Source organism: Panthera tigris, chromosome B2 (assembly GCF_018350195.1).
Source record: "Panthera tigris isolate Pti1 chromosome B2, P.tigris_Pti1_mat1.1, whole genome shotgun sequence".
Taxonomy (NCBI): domain Eukaryota; kingdom Metazoa; phylum Chordata; class Mammalia; order Carnivora; family Felidae; genus Panthera; species Panthera tigris.
In genome coordinates, this window is record NC_056664.1 from 57,346,910 (window position 1) to 57,366,303 (window position 19,394).

Consider the following 19,394-nt stretch of genomic DNA (forward strand, 5'->3'; position numbering starts at 1 on the left):
AAAAAATATATCTAGGCTGATATGTGAGAAATAAGACTCAAAAGAATGAAAGTGTCACCTACTGGAACAATTCACATTGAGTAGTGGAAGATTCTAGACCTTCAAGCCATTTTTACTCCATATTCAGTGACAGTGTCTGCTTTAGTGAGTGCTAAACTACAATTAGGATGTGACTGGAACACACATTCTCGGTTTATCTCAAGATCGGTACGGTACAGCTTTATGGTGGCAAACTCTTAGCTTCCTGTTCTGTTGATATGACCATTAAAGTAAGGATATTCTAGCACTTTGAAAGCATCAGAACCATGCTTTCTGATAGCCATGTCCACGATGCTTGTTAGCCGTTGTGTACAATGGAGACCAAGTAGTTTCTACTTTAGGGGATTAGATGATTAAAATGTGGGCAATGTAAACTGGCTACTGTTTGTGGCCAAATCAGGATGCTGTCCTGGCTTCCAGCTGTGCTGGTGAACAGACAGTGAGGTCAGGATGATAGTAACAACAAATGCAACGCTGTGCTCAGAGTACATGAAAATGTGATAAAATGCATATCCTGAGGCTACATATGGCGCATATTTTTCTGTGTTTTGAATAAAAAGACCTGAGACTAGAAAAAGTGGGAAGTCTGGATCTCTCTTGCTGTTTGCTGTCAGAGATGAGAACATGAAAATAAAGGATGTAAACACCAGTTTGTGGGTAGACTTGAATTTCCATAAGGTGTTTGCTTCTTGGAAGTGTAGAACAAACAGTGAAGATGTGGGCTTATAGGTGACTGATTTGCACTTGGCCCCTCCTCTTTTTTTGCCCTCTGAATGTTCTTCTATGATATCAAGGTTACCTCCATTGAACTATGCTTAAACAAACATTCCTTTCCATTATGTATATACATATATATATATACACACATATATAAAGGGGGGATTTGCAAGGATCTACATATTTTTGTCATTTTCAATGCCGTTTAAGCACTGGTCAAATGTGACAATTTTCATGTATTTCTCAGTCAGTAAAGGGAATTAGTTTAATGTGTTTTTTTGGACAGTCTTAAGAACTCAAATTATGTAATAACCTAGACAATGTTGACATTATGGTCCAGGATATTTAATTTCATAAAAGCTAAGATTTGATAGTTTGAGGTTGTCAGGAGGAAATTCTCACAATTTCTAGTCACTATGATGTGATTACAGACGAAAATAATGAACATTTTTCTATAGTAAAAAATATTGGAGATGAGCATACACTGTCAGTTGTGTTACAAGATGCCTCAGTACTATGGAGTTGGGAGATGTGTAACATTAAGGAATTGGCTACAACCTGCTCTCTCATTCATCAGGCATCTTCCTTCTGCCCGATCTGAATCAAGGCTCTATAAAAAACAGGCTGAGCTGATTAGATTTTGTGACACTCCCCCTTTCATTTTTCTTTTTCTCTCCCGTAGATGACATTCATTTCATTTTTCCCCCCAGAAAAACATCAAGCAATATTTATGTGCTCTTATTTCTGTTACAGTTAATAACCAAGGGCTTGAAGTAAATAAGAAATTAGTTGGCATGAAATATAAGGTAACCTTTCATAGTTAATTACTGCAGCATAGAAGACCTACATGCCAGGGACTGACATAAAGCTATGCACACAAAGCACTTAGGTACGTAGATCAAATATCCAGGGAGTTAAATATTCGTGTTCTGAAAAATTCTACCACTGTATTATACCTTTGAAATATAGGCTAATGTTAAGATTTTACCTTGCATTTCAAGGAGGTGAAGAGAGATAGGTGGGCCCCTTCCACCCTTTATTTAGGTCCTACCTTCTTCACTACAATCCACATCAATCTTGATACACAGTATTACAAACTGACCAGGATAGACTCTGTCTTCAGAGAGTCTTTCAGTTAGTGGGAGAATCAATAAGCACGTAATTATTGATTTCTCACACAGTACAATCATGTGAATGATACAGTTGAGGATTCAAAAGATATTAAAGACATGGATTGTCCAAAAGGAATTTAAGATTAATCTTGCTGATGGACAAGATTAAGATTATGAAATTGCCACTATTCTAATGTTTTTGATTTATGAATATGGTAGCTTCATATGATTTGGAGTAGTGATTATGAATGGCAAGGCATAATTATCATGGGATATAAACTACAAATTCTATATAGGCTCTGTGTGGATAGGCTATAAGGAGACCCAAATTCATCAGAGGATGTTGCACAGTATTGGAAAAGGTAGAGAGAACTGTGCTGGGCATTCCAGGCAAAGGAAGCTGTGAAGGTAGGGTGAGAGGGGGTGATGGACCTCAGATGGAAGAAACTGGCCGCTTACATAGAGTGCTGAGCTGGGGACTAGCTCGGCTCAGGCTGGGAGAGAACAGACCTAGGGATGCCAGCCAGTGGGGCTGCTCCAGCACTATTTGTAGGGGATTGGTTGAAATGGAAGGTACAGGGGTGCCTGGGTGGCTTAAACAGTTAAGCCTCCAACTTTGACTCAGGTCATGATCTCACGGTTCGTGGGTTTGAGCCCTGTGCTGACAGCTCAGAGCCTGGAGGCTGCTTCAGATTCTGTGTTTCCCTCTCTCTCTGCCCCTCCCCACTCATGCTCACTCTCTCTCTCTCTCTCTCTGTCTCTCTGTCTCTGTCTCTCTCTCTCTCAAAAATAAACATTAAAAAAAAGAAAGAAATGGAAGGCACAGAATAAGAAACACACCAATGGGAACAGATTTTCTGACTGGTCTACTTGGACCAGAGTTCTACTTTCTAAATTCCATCTTTTGTATCAGTTATGTACCTCTCTTCATTCAGTGATGGCTGTTTTTCAGACTCTGTGATGGATGCTGTGTATACCAGACATGGTTTCTTAACTCTGACTTAGTATTGTTGGTTAACAAATTTTAAGTATGTCTGTTGTGACTCCCTAAATCGATTATAAGTTTTGGTGTAACAGGGACCATGGATTTTTGCATTTATTCTTTCAAAAACTGTAATGAGTGTCTGTATGTGACAGCCACTCTTGGTATAAAAAAGAGAAGCCACTGTTCTGGTTCCCAAAGAGATCCAGACAGTTAAAATAAGATAGGATAATCGTTACCAGCAAACTGCAGTGACATCAATTCTTAAATTTTCCTGGAAGGGTTAAAGACTTCAAAGAAGAGTGATCTTTTGAGCTGAGGCTTAAAGGATAGAAGTGTTTGGAAGCATGAAAATGAAGTGTGGACGGCCCAGGAAGGTGGAACGGCCTGGTCAAAAGCTCACACATGGAGGACACAATGACATGATGTAGAATGTACACATGTACCTACTACTGCTAGGTGCAGGGTGGAATGAGAGAAAATGAGATTGTGCAAATAGGCAGGGGCTGGATAAACGTCTGTACATATTATGCAAAGGATCTTAGCTGGGACATTGTGAAGAAGCATGGTGATTGAGCAAGATCAGTTTGGATCTGAATGTTAGAACAATCCCCAGTAGCAGGCGGGGAACAGAGAGGAAGGAGGCTGGGCATGACTGGGCAAGGAGACTGGGAAGAAGGTTATTGCTGTTGCAATAGTCTGTGATAGACTAAGCACAATGAGGAGAAGAAAGAATAAAGAAGGAGAGAATAAAAAAGCAGCAAATGGGAGGTAAAATGGACAGACTTTGGTGTTTGATAGAACAGGGGAGACAAAATGTAGAGAAGACAAGGACCTTTCCTGTCTTATTACTAAGTGTATCTCCAGCACCTAGAAGAATGCCTCATCTAGGCTCTCAGCAAATATTTGTCAAAATGAATTAAAGGGAGAAATCCAGATGGTTCCTGGGTTTCTAGTTGAAGCAGACTGTTTACTATGGCAGTTGCCAACTGAAGAGATACAGGAGGGGAAGACAATGTATTCACCTGTTGGCCACTGTGGGGCATGTTGGTGGTTTCCAGAAGAGCCAAACTATAAGACATACATTATAAGGCAGTGGGGGGTATGGAAGGAAGAAGAGCTAATAAGAGAAATGACAAATATGACTGCAGAAACATAGGGATAGAGTTAGGTTAGGTTAGAATCACAAGTTGAGTGAGGCATTTTCAAGCTGAAATGTTTGACAGGGTAATTTGTCCAGAGAATTCAATGAGAATGAAGTCTGGCAAAATCAGTGCTCAGCTTTGGAGAACTCAGGGAGGAATATCATCAGTGTTGGGAAATGAAGGTCCTTTGCCTTTTTGTGTGGATGTGTCAGAGATTACAGGTTGGTTTACATTTCCTTTATATAAACTCCGTAGCCCTGTGCATCTTTGAACCTGAGAAAGATAAAGGCAGCATACAAAATGGTGATTTTAGTAGTAACAACCAAAAAGCAGGTCAGAGATTGATGTTCCTAAATAAGAAAAATACCTAAATGTGGACATAATACTGTTAAAAACAATGACTTAGATCATAGTCTCTTATACAGAATAGACAATTGCAAATAGTATTAATAGTAATCATAGTAATTGTTTTTTAAGTTTATTTGTTTATTTTTGAGAGAGAGAAAGCAAGCAGGGGAGGGGCAGAGACAGAAGGAGAGAGAGAATTCCAAGCAGGCTCTGTGCTGTCAGTGTAGAGCCCTACACGGGGCTCAATCTCATGAACTGTGATATCATGGCCTGAGCAAAACCAAGAGCCGGATGCTTAAACGACTGAGCCACCCAAGCACCCAATAATTATGTTTTAAAGTAATGTGTCTTTCTTCAATTAATAACTTTATGCAACATAATGATGAATCATCCCAACATATGACATAATGAGCAATAATAACTTATCTTAGTCATTCTCCATATATGGTCTAATTTAGCTGGTCCCTACAGGTTTTGAGTAGTTGCTCTCAAATATTAGTTACATAAAAAGCACTTAATGTGCTTGATAAAATTCTATCTTTTGATTCAAGAGGGTTTGAGAATTAGTATTTTAACAAACACCCTCATGTGATTCTGACACAGGTGTGAAGAGGTCCTACTTAGAGAAACATGGCCTTAAAAAAAGCTCTTTAGTGCTACTTTCATTTTTTAAGCTGGTGTTCTTGCTCCCTCACGTGGTCCAGTGCGGAATTGCATATTTCAGAATCTCATTTTCACTCCTTAGAAGATAGAGCTCCACAATATATCTACCTATTATCTAGCCTTTATTTACCCTTTCTATAAACCTAAAAATGCAAGCACAGAGTGAACATTCAGGTCCTTACATGTAAAGTAGATGACTAGAGAAGACCAAAAAAATGTCATATGAAAGCTTCCACAATTTACAAATGCTGTGGCCAAAACATTGCTTTGTCTGTTTTTTTTGTTTGTTTGTTTTTGTTTTTGTTTTTGTTTTTGAGAATTTTAAAGGAATCTCTGTAAAAGAGTACTGAAGAGTTACTTGGTGGGAGCATTTTCATGGACCCAGTGTTTATTCTTTACTTGGTTCTCCCTCTGCATCTTTCAGGATTTAGAAGATTTGTTTTTAAAATGAGACAGACCCAGGGTCTTCCCTGTTCATTTGAATTTTTCATCTGCCAGTATTTTTTGGGGGGGGAGGGAGGTGAGGAGGTGCCAATTAAGAGGATATAATTGATAAACATGTGATGAAAGATGTATGGAGTAAAGAGGGGTAAAAACTCCTTCTTATTTCCCTTTCTTCCTGCCTTCTAGCAGTCATTCAACAGATATTTATTAAAACCACCTGAGAGGCTTTATGGGTGATGTAGTGATAACGGGACACCATTTTTATGAACGAGAAGAGAAATTTAGTAAACCAAAGTTTGTAATAAAGGGTCTGTGCTCTAAATGTAGGGCAGGCTATCAATGTTCAGAGGCAGGGGAGATGGATGTAAGGGGTGGGAGAAGGGTAGCCATTGGGGAAATCCTAATGCAGAAGATGGCATCTGAACTGGAAACCCCCAAGAATGGTTACTTTTTAAAACCTTTGTGCAACTGTATTGTTGTCTTACATATCATACAATTATCTGTTTTTATGGTGGGTCTTCTATTCATTTATTCAATACTGCTCGTGTGTTAGCCAGTGTGCTAAGTGTGGGTATATGAAGTTGAGGATTGTCTTGTCTCTGTCCACATAGAGCTCCCATTCTAGTAGTGGAGACTGACAAAAATAAACTATATAAAAATAGATTAAAGAATTATAAATTAAGGCATCGACTTTGAAGAAAATACACAAGAAGCTGGGGTACAGGATAACTTGGATGCAGTGTGATAATATCTGTTCTGAAGGTGGCTGGGGAAGGCCTCCCTGAGAAAATGGAAGCTGTCATGTTTACTGAGTCCAATTCTATTTTAAAAACTTTTCTTGTATCAACTATGTTAAGCTTCACAACTCCATTGGAGAATATGCCATTGCTAAACCCATTTGAAAAGTGAAGAAACTGAGGCACAGAGACATTAAGTAACCTGACACATAATTTGTAAGTGGTGGAGACTGGATCCAAGTCTACACATCCAGGCCCTACAGGCTGCTCAGAGCCATCTCCTGTCAAGGCAGAGGAAAGAGCCTGCACAACATCTCTGAGACAGGCAAGCACTTGGTGGTTCAGGTTCTGGGAGAAGATCTGCAGGAGATGAGCGAAGAGACGGGGAGAGCTTGAGGTTGGAGACAGAGACAGGGGTCTGGTCCTACCCTCTGAGAACAGGGTAAGGAGGTCTAGACTGCATTTGAAGTACAGTGGAAAGTCACAGGTGGGTTTTAACCAAGGTTTTTAAAAAAGTAACTCTTGGTGCGACTTGGAGAATAGACTACAGGCAGGAGACGTGGTGGGGGGACTAGTTCGGAGGAGGTCATACAGTTTGGCACTAGAGGTGGAGAAGAGATTCAAACAGACTTTGGAGGTGAAATGAACAGCACTTCACATGATAGAGAGCCCCCGCTGCATCCTTCCCGAAGTGGCTGGAGGCGGACACACCACCCTTCACTTGGAGTGTGGGCTCTTTTCAGCCATGTGCTAACACAGAGCCCGATTTTCAGCATTAGAGATAGTCACTGAATGAACTGAAAACAACAGAATATGGGAGCACTTAAGTAGCTCATTGAGCATCCAACTTCGGCTCAGGTCATGATCTCAAGGGTTTGTGGGTTTGAGCCGCATGTTGGGCTCTCTGCTGTCAGTGTGGGGCCCACTTCAGATTCTCTGTCCCCCTCTCTCTGCCCCTTCCCTGTTCTCTCTCTCAAAAATAAACATTAGAAAAAAAAAAAAGAACAGAATATGTTATTTACCCTAGCAAAATAGAAAAAATGGTTCAGAGAGAGGTCTTTTTCTGGTGTAGTATGTTGATTTCACAGATGAGAATACTGAACTCAGAGAAGGTAGGTGCTTAATTGCTTAACTAGTTAGCTGCTGACTTGGGAGTAAAATATATGCGCCTTTCCTTGATCCCACACATGCATAACTTATTTCTACTTGAGACAGACAAATTTAACTTAGAAGTTGATTTCCCACCAATTCTAGGGCAATGGAGTACTTTATTACAGGCCGAGCACTTTCTTAATTATTTACTTCTTTAATTTGGAACGGTTTCCTTTGAGGGCAACCATACCCATTTTACAACACATGGTGAAATGATATTCTTGCTGGGAAATGCCCTTCTCTCCTTATGTATGGAAAAGGAAGACACAGGAAAGGACAAATCAATAAGCTCACCTCTCACGTGACTTACTCACCGTCTCTACCCTCATGTTTGCCTGTAGGAATTCTTGCCCTTGATTATAAGAAGTAGCCCTGGTGTGAACAGGGCTTCAGAAAGGGTCAGGGAACTTCAGAACACTGGACTACAAGGAACCTGCTCGAGGCAGAAAGCATGAGGAGGCTGCATTTAGGCAAATGTCTCCTTTATCCACAGCCAATTAGGGTATCCACGAAGAATTTCGTATTCTGAAAGGAGCTAAGCAAGTCCTAGAGGGTTCAATTAATCTTACCATGGCCCTTCTGTCCAGTGAAAAATATTAAGTTATTTTGCAGTGCTGAGTGATTATTTGCCAGCTGAAACTTCAAGTGGAATTCATAATCGAAGCCGATGTCTGGGATCCGTGAATAAGCCAGGAATGAAGTGTATCCAAAGGCATCTGTGCCACTGAACCTGGGCTGAGTAATATTAACAGCTGTGGAAAAACCCAAACCAAATAGTTAAAATAAACCTGCACATGTACTTGTAAAAGGAGGGCAATGTTTTGCTGATGCATCTGGCCGGATAGGCTGTTTACTATCACATTAATGAGACTTAAGTGCCCTTCAGCATTGAGCAACTAAGTGACTCAATGGGGAATTTCAAAACCAGAACAAAGAAAGTGCAGTGTTTTGAGATCCTGTATATAACCCTTTCCCTTGCATTGCCTTCCTACATAATGAAGAATTTACTTAAAAAGCAAAGCCCTATATTGTAGGGTAATTTTAGTAATAAGAAAGATCAGCAGCAGCCAAAGTATTTGCCAAGGTGCTTTGTAAATATGATTTGGCATTCAAACACTGGCTATGACTTAAACAGGAATTCACAGCTTGACACAAACTGTGCTTTTCTAATCCTGCACTTCTGGAAGAGACAATGCCATACATCTGGGTGGGAAAGGCAAGAGATGGGCAGGAAACAGATCAGTTTCCATCACCATATTGTTAATGACCAAAACTTTTCTTTAAGTAGAAATCTTTGTTTAAAAAAATATGTTTATTCTTACTCTGTTAAGATGCTTGTTACAAAATGAAAGCATAGACTTCAATAGGACTGAAACTGTAGGGAGATTTAGTAGAAACAGGAAATGGTTAAAAACGAAGTTCAAGAGCCAGTGTGGACAAAACAATTTAATTGAGAGGTACTGCTAACCAGCTAGGCTCTTTTCGTCCTGCCTCTAATCTTCTTGTCTCCAACTTTGCTCTTTTATTGCTGTTTTGTTTGTAAATAGTCCCAACTGGCTTTTATTTCCCCTCTCCGAGAGGACTATAGGAAACAGGAAGGGGCTTTTGATCCCGATCCCTGTCTGTTAGGGATGGTATTCCTGGATTAAAAGATGTTCCTAGGATTTATTTTTATTAGTTTGAGACAGCTTGATAGAGGGAAGAACTCCTTATTTTGATTACCTTATATTGCTCCTTTCTCAAGAGATATTGGCTCTCCCGGGAAGTTGTAAAACTAGAAGTTTTATAAGCCTTAAGAAATATCCTCACTCTGGTGATGCTTAAAACAAAAGAGCTTGTTATGTCTGGTTATAATTGCTTAAACAGCAAATAACTGTACTATCCTGAGGAAAGTGATCCTACTTATTGGAGGCTTTTATTTCTGTTTGCTTCATATAACCATTCAAGTAGGGTAATGTGTGGAATCAGCCGAGTAAGATTTTGCTAAAATCTTATCAGTTTATTCCTTGGGATGCGTGGTCTCTGATGTTATTTTTCCTCAAAAGTCACCAGAATCTGAAGCAAGAATTTGAGACATATCACATCTTATCTTTATTTTTTAGCTAATGAAGTAATATATAGTTTGTATTCCAGAGACATTAAAGCTGTTCCTATCCGGGATTTCCCTTGGGGTAGTATTGTACGTATAGTAAAGGAAATGAAATGTACTGGCAATGAAACAAGATAAAAAACTAACAGAGTTTTGATGTTGCCATTAAAAACAATAGAATTCAACTACACTTAATATTAAAATAGAGGAATTTTGTTTTTTTTAGGAAGGACTTTTTAAAAAAAAACATTTCTTCTTGTTAACAATTTACAACTAGGTCTACTTAAAGTTTTAATACATTTAGGTTAGATCAAGAGATGTACATCTCAGATGCACCTCACTGTCAGATGCTGTGCTAGATGCTGGTAACACAAATAATAAAGCACGATCTCAAATCCCAAGGAACTAGTGTGTGGTCAATTAATTTATCCAAATGAACTGGATGGAAAGTGGAGTTGAAAGGTGATAAGAAGCAATTCACCTGGCAGATAAAAAGGAAAGATCATTTCAGGTCGAAAGAACAGCATGTTTCCAGGCGGGGAGGCCCAAACAGCATGTCATAGAGTATACAATTTTAGAATGAAGTATAAAAAGGAAAAGTAGAAGCGAATGTAATGAGATAGACAGGGGTCAAATTATGAAGGGCTTGATATTTTCTCTACAATCTTTAAGTGGTTGGGCTATGGTCAGAGTTGCCTTTTAGAAATGTCATCTAGTGATGCAATGTGAAGGTTGGATTAGATGGAGAGAGCTGGAGGACCAAACTTGGTTAAGAATGAAATTAGGGGCACGCCTGGGTGGCTCAGTCAGTTAAACGCCTGACTTCGGCTCAGGTCATTGTGGGTTCAAGCCCTGCATCAGGCTCTGTGCTGACAGCTCAGAGACTGGACCCTGCTTTGGATTCTGTGTCTCCCCGTCTCTCTCTCTGCTCCTCCTCCCCTGCTTATGCTCTGTCTCTCTCTTTCAAAAATAAATAAATGTTAACAAAAATTAAAAAAAAAAAGAATGAAATTAGGACTTTGATGACACCAAGAAATATAACAATGAATTAAGCTTACACTGAGTTGTAGATGTGAGGAAATTTACAGGTCATTCAAAAAATAAGGGAATGTGTGATATTTATATGAACAGTGAATAGAAATGTGACACAATTTCATACAACTGAAAAGAAATGTGACACAATTTCAAATACTGAAAAGAAGTATAATGTATACTGAAGACTGAGGATAACCATGCCCACAGGAATGGATCTGTCACTTCCCTGGGCATTTCTTAGTCTAACGCTACACTGTCAAATAATGTAGCAACTCACCACATGTGGCTGTTGTGCACCTGAGCTGTGGCTCAGCTGACTGAGATGGGCTTAGTATGGAGAAAAGAATGTGAAATATCTTATTAATAACATTTTATATGCATTAGATATTGGGTTAAATAAAATATATTATTAAAATGAATTTCACCTCTTTTTACTTTTAAAAATGTGGCTACTAAAAAACAAAATTATAGAGGCAGCATTCAACTGAATAGCACTGCAGAGAGAACCACATATCTCTAGACAGGTAAGATGTTGCTCTAAACCCTTAGTTGTGATTTACTTCAAGGCGCTTTGTCTTGTGGCAACTCTGAGCCTGTGAAAAGATAGGGCTTCTAAGGGAAAGAATAGGAATCAGGAGAAGGGGCCAAGGAATGTCTAGCCCACTTGTGAAGAGTCCCCTGTGTCCTCATGCACACTGTCTCCATTACACTTGATCAGGCAGGAGAACACCGAGGGACCCAAATTAGAAAAAGAGGGCATTCAACTTTACAAATGATTCTTTCCAGTTCTTGAAAGTAAACTCTTTATGATCTTCAACCAGGCAACATTTGGTTAATTTGATTACTCTATTACACAAATTCCCAGATCAGACTTCTAGAAGTGTCAGTCGTCATCAAATCAGTAGATTGAACAGATTGTAATGAGAATATTTTAGGGCTATTAAATGAATTTTTTTCTTTTGTAATCCCTAGTTGCCTCATGGTCTCCATATGTGAACTTCTGCATTTTTTTCTTCAGTTCTTTTAAAGTTACAGCAATAGATTGGGACCCTGAGGAAGGAAGGGGAATGCTGGGATTTGAGCTAAATATTAATTATTTAGTGTGTGGAAGAAGGGAACAAAATCAGTAACAGCAAATTGGGATGTTTCAGGCAGTCGAAAAGTCTTATGTTTCTCAACATCACCTAGGGTCATTAAAAATTCTACAAACCTTCAATGATGGGGGCATGTCATAATCTTTTTTATAATATAGCACTTGGATGTAGGCTCAATGTAGAATCTTTGCACAACATATTACATTATGCTTACAAAATACATTTTAGCAAAAATTACCATAATAGAAAGGTACAAACTTCTGTCTTCTAGAAAATTTGCCACGGCAAAATTTTCTCATTCCCAATCAGGACAGAGAAATGATGCATTGTTGTTTTGAATGCAACTGTATTTTTCTCTCTTTTTAGAATGTTTATTTTTGAGAGGGAGAGAGCACGAGTCGGGGAGGGGCAGAGAGAGAGGGGGACAGAGGATCCCAAGTTGGCTCCACCCTGACAGCAGAGAGCCTGATGTGGGGCTCAAACTCACAAACCGTGAGATCATGACCTGAGCCTAAGTCAGACGCTCAATGGACTGAGCCACCCAGGTGCCCCTGTATTTTGTTCTTTAAAAAATATTTTGTAGTTAGTTCTTTATCTGGATTATCGATGTTTTATGCATAGAAGTGACCAAGAAGAGCTACTGGAAGGTGGGTAGAAGACACATATGGAGCTCAGATTGCAGAACACCTTTCAACTCTGCAATCAGCGATGCCTCCTGAAGCCCACTGGCTGGCAGTGACACATAAGGTACTAATATCACCTCACATTTTGAGGAGAGGCCACTGGAGACAGCTGGCTCAGACTCGATTTTGGATTTCCTCACTTTCTATGTAAATTTGGGCAAGTTAACGTCTCTGTTTTAGTTTCTTTGTCTCTAAAATGAGGATAGTTAAGAGTATCCAAATTTTGTGTGAAGAATGAGAAAGCATGTGGCTTTAGGAAACACATCTGAGCTAACCACAAATCTCCAGTGGGCAAGCCTCTTGTGCACTCTCTGCCGTCCTTTTGACATTTTCCCAATTGAGTCACTAAGGCAACTTAATTTACACCTCCTCTTTCCCCCTCTAACATCTAACATTCAACGTCTCTCAATTAATGATCTTGCTTCTTATTGAGAAAAATAAACTCAGAACAGAGAACTACCCCATCCTTCCACCATCAAATCTTCCCCGTCTCAAATCTCTCATTTTAATCCATGTGTTCTGCCTTCTCTCTGGTTACAAAGCTGCCTGCCTGGATATTGGATCCACCCCTCATTTACTCAAGGACGTTGTTTCAGCAATTCTTTCCCATTTCCCAGGAGACACCAAACTCTTCTTCTCTATTGAACTAAATATGCTAAAATATCTCCATTTGAAAAAACTGCTTTTCTCAACTCCACATTCCTCAGAAAAACAACTACTGCTTGTTTTTCTGCTCATCATTCTAGTAAGACTCTTCTAAAGAGTATCTGTGTTGGGTTTTTCTTCTCTGCTCTTTCTTTTTCTTCCTTCCTTTTCTTTCTTTCTTCCTTTTCTTTCTTTCTTCCTTTTCTTTCTTCCTTCTCTTTCTTCCTTCCCTTTCTTTCTTTCTTTCTTTCTTTCTTTCTTTCTTTCTTTCTTTCTTTCTTTCTTTCTTTCTCCCCCCCCCCCCCCCCCGTTTCTTTACCATTCACTCTTGATTTTATTGCAGTCAGGTTAGCATCTCTCTTTCCTTTGAAATTTCTTATGTGAAGGTCACTAGTGACCACCATCTTTTTACATTCAGTGCCAATTCTCTGTTTCCTTCTTATTCAATGTCTCAGGAGTAGCTGACATAGTTGATTATTCCTTTCTCATGAAATGCTTTCATCTTTCCTCCCAACCAAATCTCTTCCCCAGTCTTCTCTTTGTTCAGAACAAAAACTTATCATAATCTACATTGTTTCTGTCTCTGCCACCCCAACCAGTTGACTGGAAAATCCAGCTTATTTTCAAAATATATCTTCACTACTTCTCATCACCTCCATCAATACCACAAAGTCTACCGCACTATACACTCTAGCCTGGACTACTATTTGCTTCTTTTTTTTAAAATTTTTTTTATTAAAAAAAATTTTTTTTAACGTTTATTTATTTTTGAGACAGAGAGAGACAGAGCATGAACAGGGGAGGGGCAGAGAGAGAGGGAGACACAGAATCTGAAACAGGTTCCAGGCTCCGAGCCATCAGCCCAGAGCCCGACACGGGGCTCGAACTCACAGACTGTGAGATCGTGACCTGAGTTGAAGTCGGACGCTTAACCCACTGAGCCACCCAGGCACCCCTACTATTTGCTTCTTAACTGGTCTCCTTTGCCACCTTTGTCCCAGGCAGTCTTGTTTTCATATTGAAGCTAGTGTGAACTTTTAAATATTAATTGAACATTTTAAAGTCCTCTAGTGTTTTCACTTGAATTTTGAAATTTAAAAAACCCCAACTCTTTAGCATACTCTCAAATCCCCACTCTCCGAATTTATTTTATGCCCATTTCTTCTTGCTCATTCTGCTCCAACCTTGCTAACCTCTTTGTGTTTCTTAAGCAAACCAAACACTCTTCCAGCTCAGGCCTTCTGCTCCTCTAGTTTCTAATGCCTGGAACATATTCTCCCCCCAAAGATGCATGGCTTGCTCTCTCACTTCCTTCAAGACTCTGTATAATTATCTCCTTTTCACAGGGGTCTTCTTTGACCATCCTATTAAACTATTAATTCCTCCTACCCCTATCACTCTCTAGTTCTTTATCCTGCTCTGCTTATTACAGCCTAATTACATAATATGCTATTTGTTCATCTTTTACTGTTTCTCTCCCCAGTTAGATTTTAGGGCTCATCAAGGCAGAGAGCTTGCCTGTCCTTTGCCAACTCCAGGGTGTACAACAGTGCGGGGCTCAAGTGGGGATGGGATGCATCTTTTTTTTTTTTTTTTAATTTTTTTTAATGTTTATTTATTTTTGAGACAGAGAGAGACAGAGCATGAGCAGGGGAGGGGCAGAGAGACAGGGAGACACAGAATCTGAAGCAGGCTCCAGGCTCTGAGCTGTCAGCACAGAGCCTGACACGGGGCTCAAAGTCACGGACTGTGAGATCATTGACCTGAGCTGAAGTTGGACGGTTAACCGACTGGGCCACCCAGGCGCTCCCAGGGATGCATCTTTATCAAATGGTTGGGTGGGTACATACAAAGGGCTTACCATGGTGTTGAAAAAACAGTGACACTGATAATGCTATTTTTCTGCTGTTAATGTTTATTTAATAAATTTATTTATTTAATAAATGTTTATTTAATATCTTATGTTTATGTTCTTATGTCATTAAACAAAGAATTGGATCTGCTGGAATAGAAACAGAATTTCTGTACCATCACCAATGCTAACCATTGCTTGTTTGAATTTTTTTTCATTTTCTAGTGATTTGCTTCTAAAGAATAAGAACACTTCTGGATTTTTACAAAGATATTAGCATCTTAATTCTTCAAGTGTGGGCAAAAATTCAAATAATATATTCCATACTGATACTGAAAATCAAGGAAGAGACCCCAAACTTCACAAATCAGTTGTTTTTCATAACTGAGTTGAATAAATATAACTACAGTATCATAAATTTTTTTCTTTAGGGGAACCTGGATGGCTCAGTTGGTTAAGTGTCTGACTTCAGCTCAGGTCATGATCTCGTGGTTTGTGAGCTTGAGCCCCACATCAGGCTCTGTGCTGACAGCTTGCTCAGAGCCTGGAGCCTGCTTCAGATTCTGTGTCTCCCCCTCTCTCTGCCCCTCCCATGCTCATGCTCTGTCTCTCTCTGTCTCTCAATAATAAATAAACGTTAAAATTTTTTTTTCTTTTAAAATTGCTTTATGTTTAATATTTGATAATAATGTCTTTTTGAACTTATAAGATGAAAATACTAATTATGTTTCTTGGGGAAATTGATAGTTTTTGACAGAAATTTTTGACTTTTACATAACACTTGATCTTAGCCGAAAGGCCAAGAAGTGATGACTTTTACATAAAAAATATCTATATGATTCCATCACAATCTTGTTTAAAATTTAACAAAATGGGCTTGAGAAAAGTTCCTTAAGTTTATTAAAGAATTCTTAAAAAGGTACAGTGTTTTCAGGATAAACTGTCCTGTCTAAATCTATATTTCTGAAATAAAGCTCATTGTTTTAGTTTTATACAAATACAAAAGACAAAAAGAAAACTAAATAAAGCAGTGGTTGATTTTTACTTGACTTCTGTTTTCTATATGGGTTGCTGTAGATAACCTTTAGCAGACTGGACACCAGGGAGCGCTGACTAGTGAAAATGCAATTCAGTTCTTCCTCCTCTATTATGTATTTTAATGAAGCAAGCAGATGGTAGATGGATATTCCCCTGGAAACTGCTGATTTGAAAGACTTCAGTATGCCAATTTTGCAAGCATGGTGTTTAGCAGCATTGACTACTTCGAAATATACATTTAACATTGCCAGGAAAAAATTCATATACCCTTAGGCAGATGGATACAGTTGCAAAAATACAAGACTACTGCTTGCAACTCCAGCTTTTTTTTGTCGATTTGGGTGTAAACATTTTTCTTCCCTCTTTGTTCTAACCTCTTAGTAAGACAGCAATAGATTTAGCGCCATATCCTGCATAAATGCAATTAGGTTATAAAACCATACACATGATTGCTGTGGTTTCTATTTCTGTTGTTGAATAAGCTCCTTGTCAAGTATGCTTCTACACTGCTCAGCATTAGCATTTAGAAATAAAAAAAGTGGTAATCTACAAATGTGATTTTCATTTAAAGGGAAGAGAAAAGTAAGTCTCTTCTGAGGTGTTATTAACAGCATAGGTGATGGTGACTTGTATAGAAAACATACACTTACCTATTCTTTCTGAACTCAAGATAACACTCAATACCTGAATAAAGTCAAGCTCTCTATTCAAATGGATACAGTATTCAGTCCACCCTCAGGTAAAAACATGAAATAAATATCATTGGTTGAGTGCCAATTCCTGCTTATACTAAATCATTCAAACATTCTGTGTAGATACAGAATTCCACCATTCTCACTTCTCCATCTAATTGTCAGAGAAAAGTTAAGAACAAACAGAATTTTACATAAATGTAGGAAAACTGATGAAAATGTGGAGCATCATTATGTCCACCAGCAAAAGAAATGGTAAATGATCAGAATCCAAAGCAGCACATTCTTTTTCGATGCATAATTCTTAGAAATTAGTGCCATCTTCTGGCTTCTCAAAGTACTGCTTTCAACACAAACCAGATAAAGGTAGCATTTTTACAGTACCATGACATGTCAAAAAAGAAGAAAAATCTCCAAAAGATATAGGTCACATTGTAGATCTGCATTACAGTTTGTGGCATAAACATTGACAATGGTGTCAGGTCTCACGTATCTATCATTCACATTACATAAACAATGCAGATTTGTACTGGATTAAAATATGCTTTGTAGTTTATTCTAATAAAGTAAAATTCCCAGATATCACACACATGGAATATTTAAGAACTGCTATGCTTGGAACACTTTTCTCATTTCTAATTCATGTGTGTCTTCATGTTAACGGATTTTTAGTTAAGAAATTAAGAAACATCAAGGTTGGAGTGGGTCATCATTCAAATTCGGTGAAAATTTTTAAATACCTTTTGATCTATTATTTTTAAAGTCATGGATATATAAACACATTTTTACATACTCCAAAGTAATAAAAATAATAGCAATGATACTATCTACTATGTTCTAGTTGCTAGGTGCCCTCTCTGAATTATTTTATTTCTCATAGTGCCCCAATGAGATTTCTTACTCTTTTTTTTTTTTTTAACGTTTATTTATTTTTGAGACAGAGAGAGACAGATCATGAATGGGGGAGGGTCAGAGAGAGGGAGACACAGAATCCGAAACAGGCTCCAGGCTCTGAGCTGTCAGCACAGAGCCCGACGCGGGGCTCGAACTCGGACCACGAGATCATGACCCGAGCCGAAGTCAGCTGCTTAACCAACTGAGCCACCCAGGCGCCCCTCTTACTCTTATATTCCTATCTTACAGATGAAGAAACTGAGGCTCAGAGAGGTGAAGTCACACAGCTAAAAAATGGCAGTCAGGATTTGAATATCAACACATTTGACTGCAAATCAAATGCATATTTGCATTCAAATGTGTTGGCAATGATCTTTCTTTCTAATGATGGCTGTGTTTTTTTTAATGATGGCTGGGATATTCATGACATTGGTTGATTAAAAGCTATTGGTAGATAGTTATATTATTGACGTTTGTTCCCAAATGGACTTCATACAAATTTATCTTATTTCCTTCCCCAAGTCTTGGGCCATGAACTCATGAAAATTGATAGTAATCTTATATTCTCTCTTCCATATTTAATAGAAATGTGAATACATTTAATTGCCTTGCAGAGCCAACCATTTAACTGGTACTCAAAATATATAAGTGAATTTATCAATAGATAAGTTTTGTTAAGAGCTTAATTATTTATAAGATGTAGAGAATATAAGTGAAAAACGGTGGTTAAAAAGATCAGTGTGTTTCTAAAGGTTTCTAAATGTTTGAATGCACGCACACATACACACACATGTATTCCAGATAATTAACTATAATTTTCATTTTGTTTTGATATTTTGTAGAAACAGTTTAGGAGAAGCAAAATATAACAGGGATTAATTTATTAAAATGATAAGGCTGATGTACTCTGTGAGAAAGAGAAAAGAAAGGAATTTGTACTAGAGATACTAGCAGGAAACTATTTTAAAGACATCTGTGATTTAGCTGTTAAAGTGCTGGAAAAAAGCAGCAGCATACTGCAAAATACTAACTTATTTCTGGGGACCACAATACATGACATTTCAAATGCATATAATAATAGGAAGATTTTATGCTAACAAATAAGGCATGAAAGATTATTCTAAGTCATATTACTAATAAAACAAAGAAAACTCATCAGCCATAATTTGTGAGGTTTAAACTTTGTATACGAGTATTACTATTTTTGAATGGAAACATTTTGTTAAATATATAAGCCTCAAGACTTCATGTACTAATAGTGAGCAGGTGTCTAATTCAAACTAAAATGGTATGAACAAAACTACAAAAAAGGATTAGAAGATTAAGAATTAGAGACAAGAGTATGCAAACAAAAATCAGGAAAAATAATGAAATAAAATATCTTATTTGTTATAGCATGAAATATCTGGAATAAACCTTTATTAGGTTTCTTAATGGTGATGGTCTACAGAAACCAATCCTGGCTATTCTAAGCAGGAAAGGACTTTATGGGCAGGCAACAGGCTAGCTTATAGAATCAATGGGAAGACTAGAGAACTGGAGGGTAGAAATGGGCTGAAATAAAGGAATCTAGGCAGTTCAAACATAGCCAAATGTACACTGTGTGAACAGTGTCATCAGGATGCAGACACTGTCATCTCTAGGACTGTGGTCACCTCAGCTACAAATGGTTTCTAAGTATTGCTCTCTCTTTGGATGCCTTTCTTAACATTTGAATCCTAGGGTGAGTATCTCATTGGCTTATCCTAGGTCATGTGTGTGCAAACAAATAGGAAGGAAGTGTTATGTAGCCCAAACCAAAAACAAAACACAATAACCAATAGATGTCTCTCAGAAACTTTGGTTACCAAGTGTCAATATGCATCCTTTTTCCAGTACTTGTATTTTCAAATTAAAACTTACTTCTATGACAAAGGATCCAAGAATATACAATGAAGAAAAGACAGTTTCTTCAATAAACGGTGCTGGGAAAACTGGACAGCCACATGCAAAAGAATGAAACTAGACCACTATCTTACACTGTACACAAAAAA

The 19,394-nt window shown here is 38.2% G+C and overlaps 1 protein-coding gene across 1 annotated transcript in view; it reads right to left on the reverse strand.

Moving 5' to 3' along the window:
- The window catches only part of EYS (eyes shut homolog), a 1,764,056-nt gene that overhangs the window by 78,698 nt on the left and 1,665,964 nt on the right, over positions 1–19,394 (reverse strand). The window contains 1 exon segment of the mRNA XM_042986616.1: positions 7,909–8,091. Coding sequence (XP_042842550.1) covers positions 7,909–8,091 — 183 coding nt within the window.